The 23,999-nt window shown below is 33.7% G+C and overlaps 1 protein-coding gene across 4 annotated transcripts; it reads left to right on the forward strand.

The window, feature by feature from the left end:
* Positions 1-1,109: 1,109 nt before the first annotated feature.
* On the forward strand, positions 1,110-19,823 carry LOC103517870 (glutamate decarboxylase). Of its 4 annotated transcripts, none has more exons than XM_017447684.2 (12): positions 1,110-1,248; positions 6,217-6,314; positions 13,923-14,165; positions 15,650-15,847; positions 16,039-16,157; positions 16,781-16,860; positions 17,086-17,257; positions 17,543-17,610; positions 17,859-17,937; positions 18,253-18,402; positions 18,753-18,944; positions 19,212-19,823. In XM_017447684.2, the coding sequence occupies exons 2-12, from the start codon at positions 6,254-6,256 to the stop codon at positions 19,383-19,385; spliced, it is 1,536 nt and encodes a 511-aa protein (XP_017303173.1). In that variant the 5' UTR covers positions 1,110-1,248; positions 6,217-6,253; the 3' UTR covers positions 19,386-19,823. The 4 variants fall into 4 exon arrangements, with proteins under 4 accessions (XP_017303173.1, XP_026685457.1, XP_008481145.1 ...); XM_026829656.1 differs by lacking the exons at positions 1,110-1,248; positions 16,039-16,157 and adding exons at positions 3,242-3,674; positions 16,331-16,449; XM_008482923.3 differs by lacking the exon at positions 1,110-1,248 and adding an exon at positions 3,243-3,674.
* The last annotated feature ends 4,176 nt before the right edge of the window (positions 19,824-23,999 follow it).

Raw genomic sequence — 23,999 nt, forward strand, 5'->3', positions numbered from 1 at the left:
TCCTCGCCCCTATCTGATGTTTTCTGCTTAGAGTAACAATTTCAAAACTGTTACATCCTACACATATTGGCTATGTTTATATTCCATCCGTCCAGGCTATCTTTCCCTCTTCTCTTTCCCCCCCAAATAGTTTTCCCTCCCTCCTTAGGTACTCTGTTCCTTCCCTTTTTTGTCTCTCCTGTTTCGGGGTTTTATTGATTTTTTGAACCGTCATGCTGCGAATTGTTTTCAACCTCTTTGAAACTTTCAAATAGCTATCTACGGTTAGAAAGTTCGCGTGTCTGAATTTCTATTTTTGGGTGTCTGAATTTCTATGAGATTGACTGAATATCCGTAACCAGTATCAGTGGATAAATTGTGTAATTATACATTATTCAAAAAGAATAATATATTTTAAAAAGGCACATTTTATCTGTTGAGCTATTTTTGATTTCTGATGCTGGCTTAAAATCTTATCCCGCGATCTTGAGATGTATTATAATCCTGTGATATTTTGGACAGGATGATTTTCCTTAAGAACTTTTGCGCCAAAGGATTACGTTTTTTAATTTCAGAAGATAGCAAGATAGGATCAGATGGTAAATGAAAATGAGAAATTCAAATCCAAAACAGAAGACTGTAATCAATTATATTATAATAATAAACATAAAAAAAACATCAACAGACGTCTTTTTTTTTCTCATCCTTCTTCTATCTTCTACATCCTGTCTTTTTTTTTTTTCATTCTTGTATCTCTCCTTCTACTTTTTTTAATATCTTTTTAAACATTAAAATACTCATCTTGTTCTATTTTTTCCTACTCTCTTTTGTACGTCCGTAATGCTTTTTTTTATCCTTAAGTTCTTTATTCTGCTCAGATAGTAGATGATATAACTACGTACTTTTCCTCCTCCTCCTCTCTCTCTGTCTCTATCTCTCTCCTTCCCTTCTGCCTTTCTTCATCTCCCTCCACCTCTGTGCCTCTTGCCATCATTTTTCATGTGAGAAATTAGGTCAAAGAGCAATGTTTATAGGTTGGACGGAAAAAACCAAGCCGGGAGCAACGTAACGCCCCCTGACCTACTTCTGGATATTTCACTCTCATAACTTTAGTAATTTGGTGAATTGGTCTGACGGGCTGTTTAAACTAGTAAAACGACAGCAGCTTGTTTGACTTGTGTGAAGATTGTACAGGTGAACCTTTCTCAGACTTCTGCTAGCAGCACGTGTAGGTACTTGTACGTGTACTTACCATCAGTTTCAATAAAAGTAAGTACAATAAAAGTAAAAAGTTGTTGTGTTTTGGGCCGATTTTTGGACTTTAAAAATTATTTAAGAAAAAGTTCAATTTTTGGACACTTTTAAATGATTCCTCATTACACGGGGAGTGTTTTAAGATAAGAAATTTTCGACCAAAAATCGGCCGCCTTAAGCGGCTCGGGACTTAGATAATGTTTACATTTTTTTTTCTTCAAATACGTATTTCGCAAATGTAATAGAAAGTCGTGTGATGTTCACACCAGTTTTTTGACTTTGTGCTTGGATTTTAGTGTGCACTCAATGGGCAATCAAGTAGCTATTGGTAACTACTCGTAGTATAACAACGCATTTCAAGCAAGCTGTATCTAAATCGGATAAGCCATTCTTTAAATCTAAAGAACTAATATTATAGGTCGATAACTAATCAATCCAGCGCCCATGACACCCTCTCCGTGCACAAATGGCCCCTGCTATTTGTTCAACTTGGGAAATGATCCTTGCGAGCAAAACAATATCGCGTCTTCCAGACCTGATATTTCTAGTCAACTTTATGAGCTGCTCAAATACCACCGGAGAACATTGGTTCCTCAGAGCCACGAGCAACCGGATCTTGTGCAGGCAGATCCGAAGAGGTTCAACGATACCTGGTCACCGTGGGTATTTTAACCCTTAAGTGCATGATTTTTTCTTTTTTGCCGAAAAAAATATATGTGTTGCCTTAGGGAATTCTAAGATACCCATTCTTTATTGTGCAGGCAGATCCGAAGAGGTTCAACGATACCTGGTCACCGTGGGTATTTTAACCCTTAAGTGCATGATTTTTTTCTTTTTTGCCGAAAAAAATATATGTGTTGCCTTAGGGAATTCTAAGATACCCATTCTTTTTATTTTTTTATCTTTTTTTTTAACCGAGATATACCGGTAAAACCTTAGTGTATCATATATGTTACACCATGCAGTAAGGTCCCTAAAGGAAAAACGCCAAAAGCGGTGGAAAACCGCCAAAAATCGGTCTAAATACCGCCAACCGCAGCACCTATGGTATTGAGTTACATCCTTGTCACTCTTGTGGCGGTGGAAAACCGCCAAAAATCGGTCTAAATACCGCCAACCGCAGCACCTATGGTATTGAGTTACATCCTTGTCACTCTTGTGGACTACATACCAAATTTCAAGTCTTTACCGTTCCCGAGATAATAATAAATGACCAGACAGACTGATCTGGGGCCTATTCCTACAACTCTGTGCTCTGCAAAATGAACTCATTGTTTTATTCATCCTCTGCGTTGAATAAAGGGACAGCATTTATTTTGAATCTGCAGAACATGGAGGTGCAAAATATCTGGATGGATAGGTCCCTGATGGCATAGCGCGGTCGAAAATTTACTTTGTGCTTGGATTTTAGTGTGGACTCAATGGGCAATCAAGTAGCTATTGGTAACTACTCGTAATATAACAACGCATTTCAAGCAAGCTGTATCTAAATCGGATAAGCCATTCTTTAAATCTAAAGAACTAATATTATAGGTCGATAACTAATCCTGTAGTAGAAAACTAACTAAACAGGACTGAAGATACCATCAGCATATATAATTCCATCAGCGTGGTACCTGTTAATACATATTTTACATATCTACCTACCTATTCCATTTTGTCTGTATCCATACCTGAGTTAGGTACTACCTATTTCAAAAGCTGGCTGAAAGTGAAAGCATAGGATGACATTACTCTTGCTAACATTAAACATCATAAATCATAGTCGAAAAGAAAAGGGTTTAGCTACTGGAAATCTGGGCCTAGTAAAAAAAGTTTGAAAAGTTGTTCTAAATGTTTTTTTCCTTTGACAGTTCAAGATTTCATAGCTACATAATTATTCAGGTACCTATGACTAGTATACCTACTTATTATCATCATTATTTCTTACAAGGAACGTAAAAGACGCCTCTGAATTAAAATCAATTAGGTACAGGTGGGTGTGTGGGTGAGCATTCACAGTAATTGTGAGAGCCCATTGTCTTATCTTTGGCTTTCTAAAGAAACTAAACCTGGAGGGGGATAATGAGAATTTAATTGTCTCAAACAAAGAGACGCTAAAGAGGTAATTAAAACGGAAACTCAAAAGACTCGAGAAATGTGTAAAAAATAGCACGTAAAATGGGTAGTTTAGAGTACCTAGTCTTACCTTTGGTAAATGGCAGAAAGAAAAAATTTCTAGGTTTGGCTCAGAGTGAAATTCCACGTCATTTATTGACGTCACTGGGTGAGAAACGCAATACTATTTAGACTGGGGTCTAAGTATCAGAGGTTGCAGACCTACATTTGAACGGCGCAGCGCAAACATTAAAGCTTTCATTTTTTTATTCCCGGGGAGATATTGGAAATTCCTTCACAGTTCTCCATCCTTTGTCACCATTACTTGAAGTTACCAAAAAACAGTAAGTTTAATTTATTTTCTCAATTTTTTAATTCTTCCTTTTTTTCTGTCCAATATTTTCAGTTTGTATGATATTTCTCTTGTTTTATTTTTGAATTAAAGCACATTAATATTTTTCAGCTTTAAAAAGCTTTAGAGAGACTTTTTTTCGGACTCGAATTTTTTGCACCGCCTACAGTCCTAAAAAAGAGAAGGTAATTTTTGCAGACATTTTTTGTATGAATCAATAAAATAAATAAAAAAAATATTTTGTGGATTACTTTCATGCAATCTGATTAATTATTATTTTAAGAAATCACTTAGTTTTCCTCTCATAATAATAATAATAGTGCGAACCTCTTATTACATTAGACTTCGCTATCAGTATTTCATATAGTTCTTGCATGCAATAAATGCCAATATCTACCTGTCGCTTCTTTGATCTAATTGAGATCACTCATCAGAAAAGAAATCAGATTAAAATAAATAGTTTTAGGGGGCTTTGTAAAATTATTCAATGTTCTGACAGACTAAGTCAAAATTTACTACTTATTCTGGGTGTAGGTACCAAGTACCTGCCAAAAGATCGTATCTAACTTCAGGCAAATTTTCATTCCTCAAAGTCTGATGGTACTCACTTATTATCAATATTTTTGTCAATACTGTAAAAAAACATAATAGTAACGGGGTCGTATTGGCAATTTTTCATAGACTTACTACTTATTATACTGTACTATTCGGAAACAAAACATAGAAAGAAATCGAGATTGTCCTAAATTTTTAGCATATTTTGGTAGAAGTTATCAGGATGATCTAAATCTCGAATGGTGGGTTTTCCGACGACTAATTTGGAGATGTCATCAACTCGAGATTCATGTTAGATGTGTTTTCAAATACTACCCATTCATTGCAATCTAAAATTATCTACTTGATTGCCACTTTTTGGCTGATTAAAAATCAGCAATGAGTGAAATCTCTAATTAACTCGTTAGTAAATCTTACCACAGTTATGTTCTATGGTTCAATGTTTCCCGTCATATACATGATAGAAATATAAAAGTCATATCCTGATACATAAGTAGCAATAAATTATGATGTTTTTATGTTCTTTTGAAAAGAGATTCCATGGGATAGAGGAAAAATTGGAAAAACAAGGGTTGGGAAAAATTAGGAGATTAGTTGGCTGAATGCAGTTGAAATATGTTACGAGCAGTTGAAAGTGACAGCAAGAGATCAGGACAAGAGAAAAAACTAATATGCTCTCAAAAACCTTTTATCAGGGAATTTTCCAGCTGAGTAGATAGTAAACTGAAAAGTTCACCCTTAGAATAGAACGGCTTCGATATTAAAAGTGTATTCCATTTGGTACATTAGCTTCAGCGAAATAGTTTGCATTGTTTTAACTTGAAAATTAAATGCTTTTCAGTTTCTTGATTGAATTTAAAACAAATGTAATGCAATTTTAAATTTAGGTTCCTCAGAAGTACCTACTTACGAGTGAAAGAGTACCCAACTAAAATGTGTATTTAAAAAAGTCGTGGAAGACCGAAAAGCGATTACTTTACAATTTTATTTTTCATAGACCACTTTTAATACCAACTTCAGTTGTCTAGAGCGCCATATTCAGCCAAACGACAGACTCGTCAAATATTGGGTGGTATATTGCCTTTTATAAGTGTTGTAAAATGATACTACATATTTGACGTGAAAAAAAAAAAAAAAAAAAAAAAAAAAAAAAAAAAAAAAAAACAGTAGGACACTACCTAGCTCTTTTGTACCATCTACATTCTACTAAATGGCCCTTCGCTATGGAATGAATGAGGAAAGAACTAGGAAGAACTAATTCTACGAGTCATTTGTTCTGAGACCCTTTTGAATAACAATGGCAGATCTTGCACCCAAATGGAAATCTCCTAAATAATTTAAACTAAATGAATTTTTATAACCTCCAAGCTCCCTGTGCAAACACTACCACCGAGTTGTGGAGGGAACATTACATTTGCCTGGATTATACTAAATCCCTCAATTTGACAATGAAAATCCCTCTCAATGAGACATATTTTATGGGGAAAGTGAATAGTTAACCCATCTGAGAGATAAGGGGAGAGACAGATCATTATTTTATTTTTCAATTTCGTTTTATGAGCACCACCTTTTAACCACTCCGCATTTTCTTGGTTTGATACTTTCGGGGCTCGAAACAAAAGAGGGGTTCTTAGTCTTTTGCCTTTTACGCTCAAGCAGGACCGTCATTTTGCTTCGGTTTTCTAAACAATGTTTCGATGTTATCTACTAAATATTAGGTATAAAGAAAATTTCAAAGATTCTCACGTTATACCTATAATACGGTCTGCGAAAAACAGATCTTTCCCTGAAGAAAAGTAGGTACACGAGAGAAAATTAAATATTCTAACTTCATAGATTTTTAATTGACCATTTACCTATTTATGTGTGATCAATTTACAGGTATAATTGAATGTTACAAATTACAAATTAATAATGTTGTAAGTAATAGGTATCTTGTTCTAGTGGCTAAAGTATTTGTTATTTGGTTTTTTCCGCAGATAACACCACACATCAGAGTCTGACAAGACCGCCAAGATGTCAGAAAAACCGAATATTTACCAACTGGACAAAGAGATTGGGAATCTCAAATACACAGGTAATAAACGTAGTATTTATTTATTTTATTTCTGATGTACTTATTATTTTTTTGCATGATTTATTATTATTTTTTTTTTTTTTTTAAACCACTTTTACCTATTTCTGTTTATTGCCGTATATGGGAAACACTTGCCTTATTAATGTTTCTGACATTCCATTAATTCAAGATAGAAACGCGTCCTAGGCTGCCCAAATGTGAATAAGGCAAAACCATCTTCGACACCTGATGTTCCAATACACATCTTTTATTTGTAATGAATTCACAACTTTAACTTTTGCTTGACAAGGTACACAAGAACGAACACAAGTAAACTGTTTCAATTCAATTCTTTAGGTGCAACTTTTTCCTTGGGCGACAGAAACTACAGAATTAGCAGAAGTGAAAAGTTTTGCTTTTTTCGCCATGAGAACTTAATTCATCCTCGCATTTATCAAATGCATTAATCAAAAACAGATATATGAAAGAAGAGGGGGCATTTCTGGAGATGACGTGAAGCACTTCAGCTCGGGAAAAACTTGAGTGAATATTGCCCCGCAACTTGAATATGATGCTTGTATTATACTGGTAAACTGGGAATGAAAATGTTACATTAGTGACAAATTTGTCTTTATTCTCAGCCCAAATAAAACTCTATACAAGTTGTTTCAGTAAGGCTGCAGTTCCATTGTGCGCGACTTTATATTCAACACCATAGACACATTTTTTTTTTTTTTTTGATCCGAACTAAATCTGGTGAAATTTCAGAAAACTTACAATAAAACCTGAACTAAACACGTTAAATACAATAAACACTGGACTATAATTACATAGCAAGTTGTCTACATTGCTCCTGCCTTAAAATTTGTTAACAAATTTGAGTTAATAGGTAAAATAAAACATGAGCATTGACGATATTAGTGTGTAATAGGCATCTCCAATAATATTGGCGGAGATGCCTGACAAACCTTCTTCAAGTCAATACACACACAAAAAAAAAAAGAAAAAAAACTGAACTACCTATTTACTTACTATGATATTGAGTTAATACAATAAAACAGCATTGATGATATTAATGTGTATTAGGCATCTCCACCAATATTAGTGGAGATGCCTAATACACATTGTTCAAGTCAGATGTACGCTATGAATGAACACGTTGAAATTACAATTAGAATGGATTAAGAATTCACATTCTCTTTTAATTAATTTATACAATTTTTCACTAATACGAATGATCTTTTAGCATTCTTTCTAAGCAAAATTGCAACATCTAGGTAGTTCAATGCCGACTGACTAACCCTACAGTGCAGCGTTTTATTTAATGCCTTTGTAGGTATTAAAAATTTCGAATAAAAATAAAGTAAAACTCAATTGAATAATAATTAGCATATTCAAACATACTTATGGTTTATTTAAATTTGTTATCACACTTTAACACACTCATCCCTTGAGGAAATCCCTTGCTTGTTTAAATCAAATATAATTAAATTTGAGGCCTCTCAAATCAAGTGTTCTCTCTGTAAACAATAGAGTAGCATTGTGCTTTTTCAGTAGCTTTCCCCTTTTTGGATATTTTTTATCCGGAATATTTAGTTGAAATTTACCTGATGATTATTTATGTATTTCGAGCAAGATCTAATTTTCAAAACATCAGGGATCAGATTATCATTTAATAAGCATAAATAAATATAAAACTATGCATTTGTATAACTGCAGTGCTTAATCTTATTCCTGGACCAAAATTTTATTCCAGACATTACTCGGCTCGCAAGTTTATGATGATATATTTTGTCAGAAAGTTGCTATTAAATTTTGTATTAGGTATATTTGGTTTTAGTAATCTCGGTCTGAAAACCAAAAGTTTAACCTTAAAACTGATGGTGTTTCACTTGTTCCAATCCTGCAATCTGTCTGAGTGACAATATATTAAGAGTGAGCATCCACACCTGCTTTATGCTCTCCCTCATGCTACCCCTCAGTGAGATCTCGTGTCATGAAAATCTGCCTCATTGTGTTTACATTTCGGATTTTGAGTATTATCTCCATCGCCTTTTCTACCCTCGGTTTTCATCTTTTGTTGCATCTATGAATGAATATATATAACCCCTTGCCTGAACAATATGCTACTAGAGTTGACACTCTTGTTCATGAATCAAATATCATCGAGACAATTTAATTGATGTTTTATTGGATACAAAGAGGGAGCTCCTTTCAAAATTTGGATTCTTTTGAAAGAGCTTTGGATTTTCTTGTGACTAAGTTAAAATTTATTTGAAAGCGTAAAAGCATCACAAAATCTTAGAACGAAATAGTTGACTCTAGCGAAATATAGATACTTATCTAAAAGGTACTAAAAAAAAAATCTATAGTATAAATTTACAGAGACACCTACTTTTCAAGTTGCCTATCACAGAGATCCTTTAAAAGCTCAGAGATTCAAATGATTTCACTTATGAATCGACAACTTTTTTTACTCCAAGCAAAACGAACGATTCGTTTCACGGAACAAAAGCGATAGTTACTCAAACATAGGGGTTGTGAAAACAATTACACAGTATCAATTCAAGCAAAAAGTTACGTCGAAATTGAATTTGAGCAGAACAAAATACCTACCGCACTCAGCAAGCCTATCTCAGTGTAAGATCTCGAGTATTTAATATGTGTTGAACCATGTAGACACGGGAAGCGGAAAAACATACCCATTTGTTGGTCACAATCGTAACTACATCATTTTCCGTAACATTTCACTTTTTAATTTCCGGAATATCGTGGTCGGAAAAAGGCAGCCCTTCTCTATTTTTACACGCACAAAATCTCAAGATCTCATTTTCTTGTGTTCCTTGACGTTTTTTGTTTCTGTATGACATCTCGCTTTGTTAGAAACATTGTTCTGTTCAGAAAAAAAAAACATCAGCTGGCAAATGAAAAAAAAAAAAAAAATGGGGAGTTTTATCGGCTGAACTTTCAATCGAAAAAATTCCATAATAAATGGGTGAAAAATCACCAAGATCTTGGTTTTGGTATCTTTAAACCCCCTTTTTTCTATGTTCTGTTTTATGTAAAGGACCAAACTCAGTAACAATAAATTTATGAGGAACTTTGAATTCCCATTTCTTGCCCTATTGATTTAACATGTATAAGGAAGATATTTTTAGGTAGAAGGAAAATGAACCTACCTTATTTTTCGTGGTCGAGATATTATAAAAAAGGAAATAAGAAAAAAGACCAAGATAAAACTCGGGAAAAAAAAGATAGACAAATATTTATCCTAAAATCCTCCTTCCTATTTTTCCCCGACGTGTTAATATGCCCGAGGGAATATCAGGTTCTTATCTAACCCTCAACATAAACCACTCTCTCCTTCCACATCCGTGTATCTCACACATAATTATTTTCTATTTTTTAAGATTAAGCACATTTAAGATTTTTTCTCGGATTTAGATTTAGATTGATTACAAGTGTATATTATATCGATTTTTATTGAATACTGTTCAAAAGAGAGAACATCGACGCAACTACAGAGTTTTCTACAAAACTGGCAACTTGAATTACATATTTTCGCTTATATCCTCTTGCCGATTAACTAAGTCTACGTTTTTCCATGGATGTTGACTAATCTATCTCACTAATTTGAAATACGTCAAGGGTTGGCAGGAAAAAATTAAATTTTTGAATAAGAACGACTGTAATCAAAATGTTCACAAAGGTTAAAAACTTTGCTCCTCTTTACGGCATAGCTTTCGGATTTCTGATTAAAAATCTCTGTCTTTTCTACATTGGGAAATGAAAAAAACCATCTTTTTCCAAAAACAAGAATGAGTGCACTGGCATGACAATAATGCCGTGTTATGTACCAGATATTTTTTTATATATTGAAAAATGATAATAAAAAATCTATTTGAAATGGTAGGGGGAGGGTGATGTGCAATAATCCAGCACAATAACTCAGCTCAGAGGCATTTTAATTAAAGATTACATAGCGCTGGAATGCTGGCAGTAAAAACTTTCAAGGGGTTCGTTCAAACATCTGTTACTCCCCCCGCCTCCAACTTTCAGCTTCAAAACTTTCAACCCTTGGAAAAAAGAATTATTTTCATCTCCCATTTGTTACCTATTGTGAACCCGGAATTACCTCCCTAAAAAAACACATTCTTATTCAGTTCTATCTCTTCTCTTGGTTGTTATACTCAAACTCGAAGAGAAGAGCTACAATTAATTTCAAATTTAAGAAGAATGTAAGCAAGAAGAGAGCAAATATTAGTACTACCTAGAACATTTTGATCTCATGTTTTAAAGAGGTTCGATTGAACCAAAGTTTTATGGCTATCCATCTATGCCAACTATTTTTACGTCTGTACATCTGTGAGATTTCAATTCCCGTGCTTTCAAATTTAACATCAGTTAACGCCCTCCTATTCTTTGTTTTGGGAATTGCTCCTCATTTAATCTCAAGATTTAAAACATGAAACCTTGGCATCCCACACTATATCCCTCCTAATTTCTTTAAAATTTGTGGTTCATTATTGTGGGATGGAAAGAGTTCTTCTTCAACGAAAGCTCAGGTTTGAGGATATGCAAGCTGATCTCAGCTATTAATTTTATGTAGATGAATAAGAGTAATAAAAATACTTCAAGAGGTAGTGCGAAGGGGGTTTCAGGATTCAATCCATCTTCTTAAAGCCTTTAATACTTTCTTTTCCCCATTGACAGGTTTCAAAATTCTACAGAGTGTTTCTGTGAGGAGTAATCCAGGGTGCTGTTTTTAGATATTCTGTAGACAGAACTGTTTGTCTGTGTTCAACAGAGCATTTTTTCGAGGAGAGAAAAAAAGCACACCGTCTTGTTGCTATTCTTCCTGAGTCTGATTACTTATTGGTTGAGTTTTTTTCTCGAAAAATAAAATAAATGGGAAACAGAGATAGATGTAAGAAATCAAAAACTCTTGCAGAGAATGAGCAATACTCTTGTTGTAATCAAGCAAGAATTAAAGCTAATGCCAAAGTAATTGATGATTGTTGACTGTAATTAATAGGTATTTACCTATCTACTATTTCACAAGGTTGGAGGTTTAAGCAAAGTATAGATATTTTCTCCTCTTCCACTTCACAATTCCGTATCTCAATTTTACCCAAAGGTTTTCAAAATTTCTCTGTGGAAAATTCGAAAGTTTTTCTCAATTTGACTTCGGAAAAGTTGTATTGTTCTCCGCAAAGTCATACAACCTGTGCGTCTGAATAAAAGTTAAAACCACATTTTCAGATAATTTATTAGCCTCTCACTAGCAAAACTCTCCTTTGTATATAAAAAAAGAATAGAGGAGAGATGGGAATACACATCATCAATAAATTTAATAAAAGAGTGAACTTGACACATCAAGGGGAGAATAATACTCTTGTTTAGATGCCACCTGATCCATTCTAATGGTTTGGAACAAAAACATTAGGTATAGATTTTTCAATTAAAAGTTTGCTTTAAATAAGAGAATCGTAATTAATTATAAATCGTCCCCATTATTTGTCTAACTGAGGCTAACTTTTTAATTTATATGATTGACCATTTGTAAAGGAATATCTACCCATTAAAATAGTGCTTAAAGCTCCTTTTCAAATGCTCATAGCGCACACTATACGGAAGTACATGACTACTACAGATAGATCATTTTACTTCTTATTAATTAGATACATAATTAGGTACCTAATAGATAATAGAGGTACCTCTGTACTGGCAAACCAACAGAACTATTTTTACTCACATACAAGACTACTTTTCCAGATTTAATTGCAACTGTCTTAGATAATCATAAAAAAGGCGCCTCTCCGTTAAGGCTTTTTCCTCTTTAATAAGTTTAAAAGAAATTTCCCATTATGTGAGATTTTAAGCTTTAAAGTGACACAAGAAAACGCTTTAAAATTAGCAGATGTTGGTTTTAAAAATGAAATAAAAAACTGAGAGATTATTTCAATTACCTATTTTCTCTTCAACTTTTTTTAACCTGCTGCAATAAACTTTTTTTTTATAGAGGTTTTCTTATAAGTGGGAGGGCACGAGTTCGAATCCCAGCCGAAATGTGGAAATTTTACCCAATTTGACCAATATAATGGTAGAGAATCCCTTTGGCTGCTATGCTATTAGCCTCGCCCAGAGCTTATCTTCTACCTTAACTCAAGAATCTATTGTTTTCTTACAAACTTTAAAGTAAAATTGGGATTTTAAAGTTTTTAAATCACACCACGCGACGTTGTCTGTGATAAAATTAATGATTTTCCATCCTTGGAACACCGGGACTTTTTCTCTCCCTTCGAGGCTGGAAAGTGCACAAGTGTTACACAAGGGCTCTAATGAAAAGTCTGCACAATAACACATGAGGAATGTTGCTTTCAAACTTACGCACTTGTGATAGACAGTCCCTTTGTTAACAAAAACAGTTATAATCTTTTAAAACATATTCCTGCACTGTTTCTACCCCCCAACTCGAACTTGTACGGATAATGGGGGAGTGAAAAGTTGAGTATGTTCAGGAGTATTCGTCAGATTTTTTTAGCGCAATTTTGTACCCCCGCTCGATGGGTAAGCCTGTAAATCTTATGAGGGTGAATGACTTGAGGCTGTTTTGGAAAGATAGACGAGAAAAGTGATGATTTAAAATTTGTTTGCCTAAAATAGTTGAGCTCTAGGGTAGAATAGTCTTAAATACTGGACTCTGAAATTTGGTAAGGAAACATTCCCATTCAAAAGTTAGTATGGTCAAACTCTGGATAAGAAAAAACAATCTAACGGGTATTTTAATTAAAAATTTCAACTTGCCGGAAAATCGCGTAAAGGGCGTAGCAAACTAAAAAGCTTTTAAAACTTTAAACATGACCAAGAAGCTCTGAACAAAGAAGTTTTATTTTAATGCTGTCAGCAAAGTTTCCCACGCAGTTCCTTCAGGACTTTACTAATACACTGTACAGCCCCTATTTACACTGAATAAGAGGATTTCCTATAAAATACGTACTTATTTCTGTATGTACATTAAATGTCAATTTATATTATTTACACTCCCATTCTCAAATATGTTTCCATCATTCCATCAACCTTAAAATCCATTGCACCCTCAACACCTAGTGAGGATTTGGATTTTGGGCGCATTCAGATTTACATTAAAAATTTAGTAAACCGCATTTCGAATGTGTTCAACCTGACGCTTAAGTCCAGAATGCAACATTTTAAACGGATAAAATTTCCAATATTGGTTGGGCACATTATTGAATGTCTGATTATATCGATTGTAATACATACTTATTTATGCACTTACATACTTCAGAGAAATCATCAATGTCATCATAATTCACATTACCTAATTTAGAACCAAAAGTCAGCCTTATATCGCCTTTTGTTGTGATTATTGCACATCCACCATTTTTACTCGACACGAGATTCACGAGAGGAAAGAAAATCCAAAAAAGGGAGGAAAGAAAATCCATCCCTAGAAGTTAATTCAGTAAGTTTTGGAGATGTTATTATGTGTTAAATTTAATTGTACTAAATAACTACATTACTACTACTACATTACTACAGAAAATAGTGCAATCGGTCCAAATTTTCAAAATCGGGAAATGGCTGATTTTTTTCTCTATTTTTCAGATCTGCTTCCTAACACAGAGTTGAACAAAGCCATGCACACCACCGAGACATTCCTCAAGCAACTCGTCAACATTCTCTTGAACTACATCAAAGAATCTAACGATAGAAATGAGAAGGTACTCCATTTCTACCACCCCGCTGAAATGAAGGCAATGCTAGATCTTGACATTCCAGAGAAGGGACTGCCCCTACAGAAACTGATCGATGATTGCTTCACCACCCTGAAATACCAAGTTCGAACCGGTAAGTTTCCTTCCTCTTTGGATTCCTTTTGTATGGTTTTATTGATTTTGTATGAGGTTTATTGTAGATATCCTGTAAAGATAACATAGACTGACGGACAAAAAAGAGGCAGATTGACTAGAAAGCCGAATGTAGTATTTTGAAGACCTCAATAATTTATGAACTATGAAAAAATGGTTAAAACAAAAATACAAAAGTTTAGGAATTTTGGCACATCCACTAAAATTCAGTTTCTAGGTACTCACCCTGTATTCTAAAAATCGATGTAGAAAAAAAAAGAAAGGAAAATATTTTCTCTTCTCAAAGATGAGAAAAGATAGCTATAAAAAATTAAATCTCTCTAAGCTTTTTTCTCCAACAATACCTTGTCTTTTGGTTGGTTAAAAAATTATTGCTGATCTTATCCACAATTTCCTCGTTCAAGTTGCTATCTATACTACAACTCTAACAAACATACTTTCAAGAGAATATCATATTTCCATTGTTATCTCTTTCCACATTGAACTTGTCTACAGATAACAGAATGCAGTTTGTCACTGACAATATGTTTATTTAAATATTTTATGATTAAATTCAACAACAAAAATCTAGCTCTCCCCCCACTGGCAGAAAAGGCTTACAGATATGAAGAATGCTGATATAAAAGCCCACTCAGCCCTCTCGTATCTGCGGTGTCTTTAGTGGCATCCAGGAAAAAAGCTTAAATCAAATTTATTATCTCTGAATAGGGGTAATCAATTTTCTCTCCAGCCCTCTTTAAAATCCCCCTATTTCATTTTAGAGCAGGGGAAAATTCATTTCGCACAACGCTTGCTTGGGAAAGTAAACAATAAATTAATTTTGATATTTTTGATAGTAATCTCGTAGGTATATGTATAGTATGTATACTTTGCGTAGCGTCGTGAATTGTTATTAAAAAATTTCAATGCGAAAAATTCGCAAAACATCTGTAGGACGTAGATACACCGTGTAAGATTGTCAAATATGTGTAAGCAACAACAAACCAAATACTTACATACCTACTCCATCCATATACAAACGTTATATCCCTCCATAGTCTACGTTTTCACAGAAAATAACTTCTCGAGGGAGCAAAATAATTTCTACCACTCCCCATGTTTTATTATTTATTTAGTAGGTATTTATTTTTATTCCCTGGAATTTATTAAACACAATTTAATTATTAAAAAATTGAATTATTTGCAACCGAAACATATTCGTGTGGATTGAATAATTCAAATTCCTATACAAGGAACGATGTTTTCTGCCATTTTTGACAGAATATCTAAAGGTTTAAATATTAAACATTCTAGCTGATTGATTTAGAACTTAGACACTTGAAAATGCCTTCCAACTACTTCACATACCTATGTCGCTTCGAACCAATCATCATATCAGATATACTTTTCTTCCAGACCCAATATTTATTTATTATTGTAAAGTTAAAAACGCGGACCAACTGAACTTTGATTTGATTTTCCCAGGTCACCCGATGTTCATGAACCAACTCTCATGTGGCCTGGATGTGGTTTCCATGGCAGGAGAATGGCTGATCGCTACGGCTAACACCAATATGTTTACCTATGAGATTGCTCCCGTGTTTATTCTCATGGAGACTGTAGTTCTGGAGAAGATGCGGCAGATTATTGGATGGCAGGGAGGCGATTCCATTCTGGCTCCAGGTTTGTGCTGATTTCAGCAAATTTATACTTTCAAGATTCGTAGATTCGTATAAGCAAACAGATCTAAAGGTCGAGTTACGATCTTTAAGTCTGTTTGCCCCTACACCTAAGCCTCGGGCTTTCTGTGTAACTCTAGATGTAGCTTTTTTTCTGCTAAAAATTTGATCTCCATTGTCTTTCTGCATCTACAGGAGGCTCCATTTCTAACTTGTACGCCTTCCTTGCTGCCCGACACAAAATGTTTCCCACCTACAAGGAAAAAGGTCTGAGCGCTATTAAAGGTCAACTCGTAATGTTTACCTCCGATCAAGTAAGTTTACATTTACCAAACATTGTTAATTGACAAGAAAAAATAAAAAAAAAAGAAAAAAAACTGAACTACCTATTTACTTACTATGATATTGAGTTAATACAATAAAACAGCATTGATGATATTAATGTGCTGCTAAAAATTTGATCTACATTTTCTTTCTGCATCTACAGGAGGCTCCATTTCTAACTTGTACGCCTTCCTCGCTGCCCGACACAAAATGTTTCCCACCTACAAGGAAAAAGGTCTGAGCGCTATCAAAGGTCAACTCGTAATGTTTACCTCCGATCAAGTAAGTTTACATTTACCAAACATTGTAAATTGCCAAGAAAAAATTGGGTTTATCATTACGGGAAGTTGATTTTGTTCCGAGTCCGATATTACCTTATCTGTTAGTACGAATGGAACAACTTGTTCTAAGCTGACAGTCTAAATAAAGCATTACTTATATTTATACTTATCCACGGGACTATCTGTCCAAACCTGGTGGAGTCACATCTACATCGGATAAGCAATTCTCGAGATCTTAGAGAGCAAACATTTCACGTAAACGTCAAGAATTGGAGAATACTCATTGTGCCTCTATTGAAATAGTGAGAATTTTTCTTTGCTTTTGATTTCAGTGTCATTATTCTGTGCGGAGTTGTGCTGCTGTTTGTGGATTAGGAACAGATAACTGTGTTGAAGTTCCATCAGATAAGAGGTAAGTAGCTACTTATCTACTTGTAATTTAAATTTGCAGAAGGATATTTCAGTTTCATTCTAGCAGTATGAATGAGGTAAGGCCATATTTCTCCGTTAGATCAATTGAAATTAGTGGATGTGTAAAATTGCGGAATCTTTTCAAGGAGGCTTTATGCGTAATATTTTAATGAAAACAATACGTTCATTCTCTTAACAGTCACTTGAATTTCTTTTCTACTTTCAGAGGAAGATTGATTCCCTCAGAACTGGAACGACTGGTTCTAGAACGAAAAGCAAAAGGTGATATCCCATTTTTCGTCAATTGTACTTCCGGAACAACGGTGCTCGGAGCTTTTGACCCCATTGAAGAAATTGCTGACATCTGTCAAAAGTACAACATGTGGCTTCACGTAGATGTACGTAATTATTATTATTATTTCAGTTTAAATATTTAGGTATTTATTAGCATCTTGCTTATTTTACTGTAAAATATTATGTACAAAAAGAATTAACAAGTTGGACTTAATATGAACGACTAAAAAACAAATTGGACTAACCTATAATTTCGAAATTGTAAGTTATTTTTGCGTCACTAGATATAACACAATAGGGTCTGTTATTCTATTTATCATTTGGCTAACTTCTACCTAATGTAGCTTTCAAAAAGCAGGTGATTTAACCTGAACTTATCTTGCTTTCAGGCTGCCTGGGGTGGAGGTCTCCTTTTGTCCAAGAAGTACAGACATCCACGGTTGACAGGAATTGAGAGGTAATCACTCTAATTCCACTCAATGATCCATATTACCTAGATCTGTCTAAAAGAGTTTTCCTATGTCTCTAGTGTAGGTATTTCTCTAGTATTTTTTGAAATTGTTCAATATAATCCACCTTGAGAGGAGATTATTTCCTTAAGGTTTCCTTTTGGACAGTCAAAGTAGGACATCTCTGGATCAACAGATAGTAAATACTCTCGCCGTGGGAAAATCCCTAATGGAATGATGTCGTTTATCATTACAGGGCTGATTCGGTCACTTGGAACCCTCATAAGCTTATGGGCACGTTGCTCCAGTGTTCCACGATCCACTTCAAACAAGACGTAAGTATTTTCATCCATATTATTATCTCGCTAATATTCTTTTACTTTTTAGTATTAGCTGTTTTTCAATCTAAACTTTTAGGGAGGATAATGCTCCACTATCTCAGTAAATCCTGGCACAGTTAGGTAGACTGTCCGATCTCTTTAGTCCTGCTGTCACACTTATAGCTGCTGCCATAACTGCATATTGTAGGTACTAATAGTTTTATTTTGAGTTCTACTCACTCAGGAAAAAACGCCTTTACGTGGCTCTATTAACTCTATAAGGCCTTATGGGGTTTCTATTGGTTTCAACCTCCTGTTGATTTTTTGCAGGGATTGCTGATATCCTGCAATCAGATGAGTGCGGAATACTTGTTCATGCAAGACAAACTGTACGATGTGAGATACGACACTGGCGACAAAGTTATACAATGTGGACGTCACAATGACATCTTCAAACTGTGGTTGCAGTGGAGAGCTAAGGTGAGTCTCTGAAGTGCACAGAATTTCTGAGCTGTAGATGGTAGAGACATTGTACAAGGTAGCGCGTCTGCCTTGTAAGCGCTAGGCCGCGGGTTCGATTCCAACCCGGGGCGGATCTTACCCTGAAGGGATAATGTACGTTCTCGGAACGGCTGGCTTTCTCCTATCCTGTCTTCTTCTCTTTTCGATTTCGGGACGATAAGACCTTAGCAGTTACAGTTCCCTCAGTCAAACCTCTTTTTTCTTCTTCTTTAAAAAAAAATAAATAAAAAAAGAGTTTCCGCAATTAGGAAAAAGAGTCTCAGTTTTCGACACCCATCATTATTATTCTTCCCTCTGTTCTTTCTCAGGGTGACGAAGGATTTGAAAAGCAAATAGACCGCCTCATGGAGCTCGCTGAATACATGGTCAAGAAGATCAAATCCATGCCCGACAAATTCTACTTGATTCTAGAACCGGAGATGGTCAATGTTAGCTTCTGGTATTTGCCCACGCGAGTCCGAAATATGCCCCACGAAAAGCGACTCAACATCCTAGGTGAAGTAAGTATCAAGATTCCAGATTTGTTTGAAAGATAAATAGGTACTACCTATCTTGAAGTTTACCCCCGAAAAAGGTTTTTTATCTAAGGATATTTTTGTATCAGTTATACGGCACTTTTTACGTGAGTAAATGCTTACTTATCCTTTTCACTAGGAATGTGAAAATGAAACTGTAGGTCTTAGATTGAGATCAGGTTTTGTAAAGGGTACTGTTAGCTGTTTTATTCAGGATTTTCATTCAATTAACTCCTTCTGTGTATTTCCTAGATCACACCCATATTGAAAGGCAGAATGATGCAAGCTGGTACTATGATGGTAGGATATCAACCACTCAACGATCTACCAAACTTCTTCCGAAATATCATCTCCAGTGCGGCTGTTACAGAAGGTGACATTGATTTCTTACTGACAGAAATGGATAGATTAGGTCACGACCTCTAAATTGTTTAACTGAAACGTTTTATTTTTTTGAAATATGGTTACGTATATTTTATTAAATAGATGATATATGATAGCTTGATAGCTATTTGTTCTTGTTAATTGTTTTGAAAATATTATAATGTATTTGTGATGCATTATTGTTTATTCGTGCAATACGATTATGAGTGTGAAAGTATTTAGAACGATTTTGTGTTGTAAATTATTATTTTGAGATTTTTTTCTGTAACAGCTATTTTTTTCTGATAGGCGAAAAAATGTTTTATTGGGAAGTGTTCAAACATACCCAAACACGAAATATTATTGTATAATGTAAGCAACTCAAAACCTTATTGTTAAAGATCAGTATTAAAGTTGATTTTTCTTTGTTCTTGTGAAAGAAAGAAGGTTACCTAAGTAAATGTAATTCATAATATCATCTATTATGATATTAAAAAAAAACCCGTGTAATAACTCAACAGAAGTTACCAAACTTATCAACAAAATTTTATTTAAATCTCTTCTTTGGCTTTCAAAAAGCTGTTTATTTTTAATTATTAGAGTTTACCTACTTTATAATTTTTAGATAGATTAATATGATAATTAACTATATATTTTCCCTGTAAGTTTTTTTTTTTTATTATTATTACTATTATTTTCAAACAAAAGTGCGTTCATTTAATCCTTTTTTTTTCACTTGATTTTTTTTTCTTCTTCGTCTCTGCATTGTTTCATATTAATTTTATTTTAATAAAAACATGAATTATATTCGTGGGTAGATAACACAAATTCTTTGAACGCACTATTGAACAAAACTCCCCCAAAGACTTCAAAAGGAAGAAGTAGAGGTAAGGAATATTCATCTGAAAAATTCTAAATTTCCTACAACCATTTTCCTCTAGGTTTTTGGGTATTTTTTATTGTTATTATTTATTTGTATTTATATTTATTACTTTTATTTATTTCATGTCTGCCCATAGAAACAATGAAATAGTTTGTTGACTGTCTATAGGTATCGTGCTGAACGGTTTTCAGACCATTATCTATGTGGTTCGGTAGGTGCCTAAAAATAATTATTGATACTTTGGCCAACACCTGAGAGCAGCCTAAGACGCGTTTCGTTCTTATTTGAACTCATCAGTTAGACATAGCTCTCAGGTGCTGGCCAAGAATTTGGAAGTGTTATATACTTCAGAGATGGAAATTGTGGAGAAACGAGAACCTGCGTTTTCTATGTAAGATTTTATTTGTGTTCAGTGTTGTTGTGAGCGCCATAGTACTCCCCCCCAAGTGACAGCGTTAGTCACTAATTAAGCAGCGTGCAGCGAGGCAGGGCGGGAAGGGAGTGTGTTGTGTTTGGAGTGCGAAAGTATATTTTTTCAAGCTCTTAGTGAGCGCTACAGTCACTAATTTAGCCAATTTAGCCAACACCTGGGAGCAGCCTAAGACGCGTTTCGTTCTTATTGGAACTCATCAGTTAGACATAGCTCTCAGGTGCTGGCCAAGAATTTGGAAGTGTTATTTATACTTCAGAGATGGAAATTGTGGAGAAACGAGAACCTGCGTTTTCTATGTAAGATTATATTTGTGTTCAGTGTTGTTGTGAGCGCCATAATACATTTTTTTATACAACAACCACTTACCCTGATAAGAAGATTTAGTCTTTCTTGTAAATCTTGTAATTTCTATCGAGGCAACTGGGCAGTATTGAAGTAAATACTTTTTAACGTAAGCCGATAATATTACTCCTTAGATAAGTAATCATTGTTGTTCTTGCTGTGGTGATTATAATTCATAAACAAAAAAAAGGTACTAGGTATCGAAAGTTTTATGTTATTTTAAATAATTATAAAGGAAAAAAAATCTCATTTTTATTGTTATTATAATTCCTATATTTTCATAAGTCACATTGTTTTTAAATGAGTAGGTTTGAATTCTGCCAATTGAATGGAAAGCTTTTTTTATAATTATTTTGTTCATATGAATTATTTTATTTCGTAGTTAACTAAGTAGTAGATACGAGTAATTTAAGATTATTATTACTTTAATTTTCTTAATGAAAATCACGAAAGGTAGGTATAAGATAAGTAGGTATTTATTTACTATACGTACCTACCTACGACTTAGGTAGGCACTACCTATTTTCTTTTACCTACCTTTATAAATAGGTAATATTAAATCTGCAAAAGGGTAGTTTGTGTGTGACTAAAATTCTTCACTTGAATACTGTTTCTTGCACATTCTTTCATTCTTGACGCTCATGTCAAGACTTTTTGCACTAAATTTAATAGACTATACATCTATTACCCATGTTAGTTATTTCCTCTATTTTACGTTGATTGCACTATTTCCAGGTAAATATCTATTGCACTTTTTCCTACATCACATTTTTTTGCACCTTTTCACCTGCACAAAGTTAAAATTATTGCACTAAACCACTTTTTCATCGCACCTTAGAATTGTTTGCACTATTTTAAACTCAATCCACTGCATTGCACTTCTACTGCACATTGATGGATAAGTATCACACTTTTCATTATACTTTTACTCCACTTTTTGCACTATGTTTTTCATTTTGCACGTCAATTTCACTGCACCTTAGTTTGATTTTATTATCATTCATTTATAGATTATAGCACTTTTGTTTCCTTTCATTGAATGATGTAATTTTCATTGATTACATTTTTTACCTTTGCACATTTTTTTTGCACATCCTTGCACAATGCACCTTTTCACTTTTTTAGTCATTGCACTTTTTTGCACCTTATTCACATTGCACCCTTTTACCTATCAATTGCACTTTTGCACCATTTTACCTAACATGCACTTTATCCCATTAACCTAACACGTTATCTATTGGAACTATTTTTAACTGAGTTTACCTAATAAGTAGGTAAGTACAGATATGTTTGTATTCCTACTCGTATAATATAAAAAGTTTATTCTAAAAAAAAAATAAAAAAAAATAACAGGTTGAATATTTGTTTGCTTAGCATTATTTTGTGAGGAGCTTTAAAAACGAGCAATCTAACTTACTGACGTCTTCCAGGACAAAATGAAAAGAGTTTTTCTTTTAGGCATAGGTAGCTATTTTGCAAATGCATTTTTTCGTGTCATTTTTTTATGTTTGATAATATTATTACTTTTAAATTATTTACAAAGAATTGAAAAACGCAATTTCAAAGGTCTTCCATTTACTTTTTAATGTAGTATAATTTTAATGGTATGTAATATGTACAAGTATGTACGTTTTAACATGTGGAGGGAAGTCGCACTGTGAAATAAATTAATATAAATTTCGTAGGTATTATACCTAGTACTAAAAAACCAATTTCTAATCGAATCTTGATCTAATAAATTTTTTGGTGAAATGATTTCCTAATATTACGAAAACAAGCCAATTTTTGGGAATGAAATACCTGTTTATAATTTCAAATTTTTGTTTAACTTCAGAATATAACTTCGACCCAAATTTCTGACCTGCCTTCAAAATTTCAAAAGAAGAACTTGACTTAAACCTCTATTTTGTTACTTTATCAAAATTATCATCTGTTTGTAAAATAAGTCCGACGATAGCTTTTTGCTTCAACCGTTAGTTTTCCCTTTTTCTTTATATCTTGAGTGGGTGTCTATTAAATTTATTTCTTACACCTCCATACCAGCTTTGTAACAATAGGTAGGTATCGTATAATTATCATTAGGTACATATTATATTGTTTCTCAACTATCGTCTTTGTTCTCTGTGTTTATGTGTATGTACTAAGTGAGATATTATTGAAGATTTTTAATGAAATCATCGGATGTAAGAACACCAAGGAAGTTTCCATCAGACTTTTTTTGTGAAGGTATTTATTATAAAAGTTGGTAGTGACGACGTAATAATTGATGCATGGTAAAAATGAGATATTCGAATAAACAGGGTGATAAAAAAGTCGAGACTTGATCGAGTGGGAAGTTGTTCGTGGTACCTATACATCCGACAGCCCTAGACCCAGAAGTGAGTAAAAGAGAATATTTATTTTATAAAAGACTACGAGAATTGAAGTAAACTTTAAATCAATTCTGGACTTTTGAATCACCTGTTGTTAAAGTCAATTGAATCACTTCAAGTCAATTTCAATATTTTATTTTGATTATAGGCAATAATGAACCCTACAAAATCAATTATTAAAATTCAAATTATAATCAGGTATTTATTAAACGTATATTATGAATCTATAAATTTCCACTAAGACAGAAGAAACAAAGCAAAGAGCAAAATCGAAAACTAGTGTGAAGACGAATGCTTGGTTTTTATATAAAAATAAATTGAGCATGAGATAGGTACAAATGAAACTATATGCTTTTAATTTACTCTACTATGTATCATTTTAATTACTTATATAATTAACTTTTTTTGGAAGAGTAATTTATAACCTAATACCCAAAACAAGAAATGAAAAAAGTGCAAGTACATATAGATATTTAGTCAATGTCTTCAAATAAATAGGTAGAATTGGTATTACTAATAAGTACGTAGTAAATTTAACTTTTTATTTTGACATATTTAAATATGATTAGGTATGTATTATTTCACTGTTGGTGTAATGCGACTAGGTATTTAGTCCCAGCCGACATCCACAGTAAAACGTAGTTGTA

This window comes from Diaphorina citri, unplaced genomic scaffold, assembly GCF_000475195.1.
Source record: "Diaphorina citri unplaced genomic scaffold, Diaci psyllid genome assembly version 1.1 scaffold57, whole genome shotgun sequence".
Classification (NCBI taxonomy): Eukaryota; Metazoa; Arthropoda; class Insecta; order Hemiptera; family Psyllidae; genus Diaphorina; species Diaphorina citri.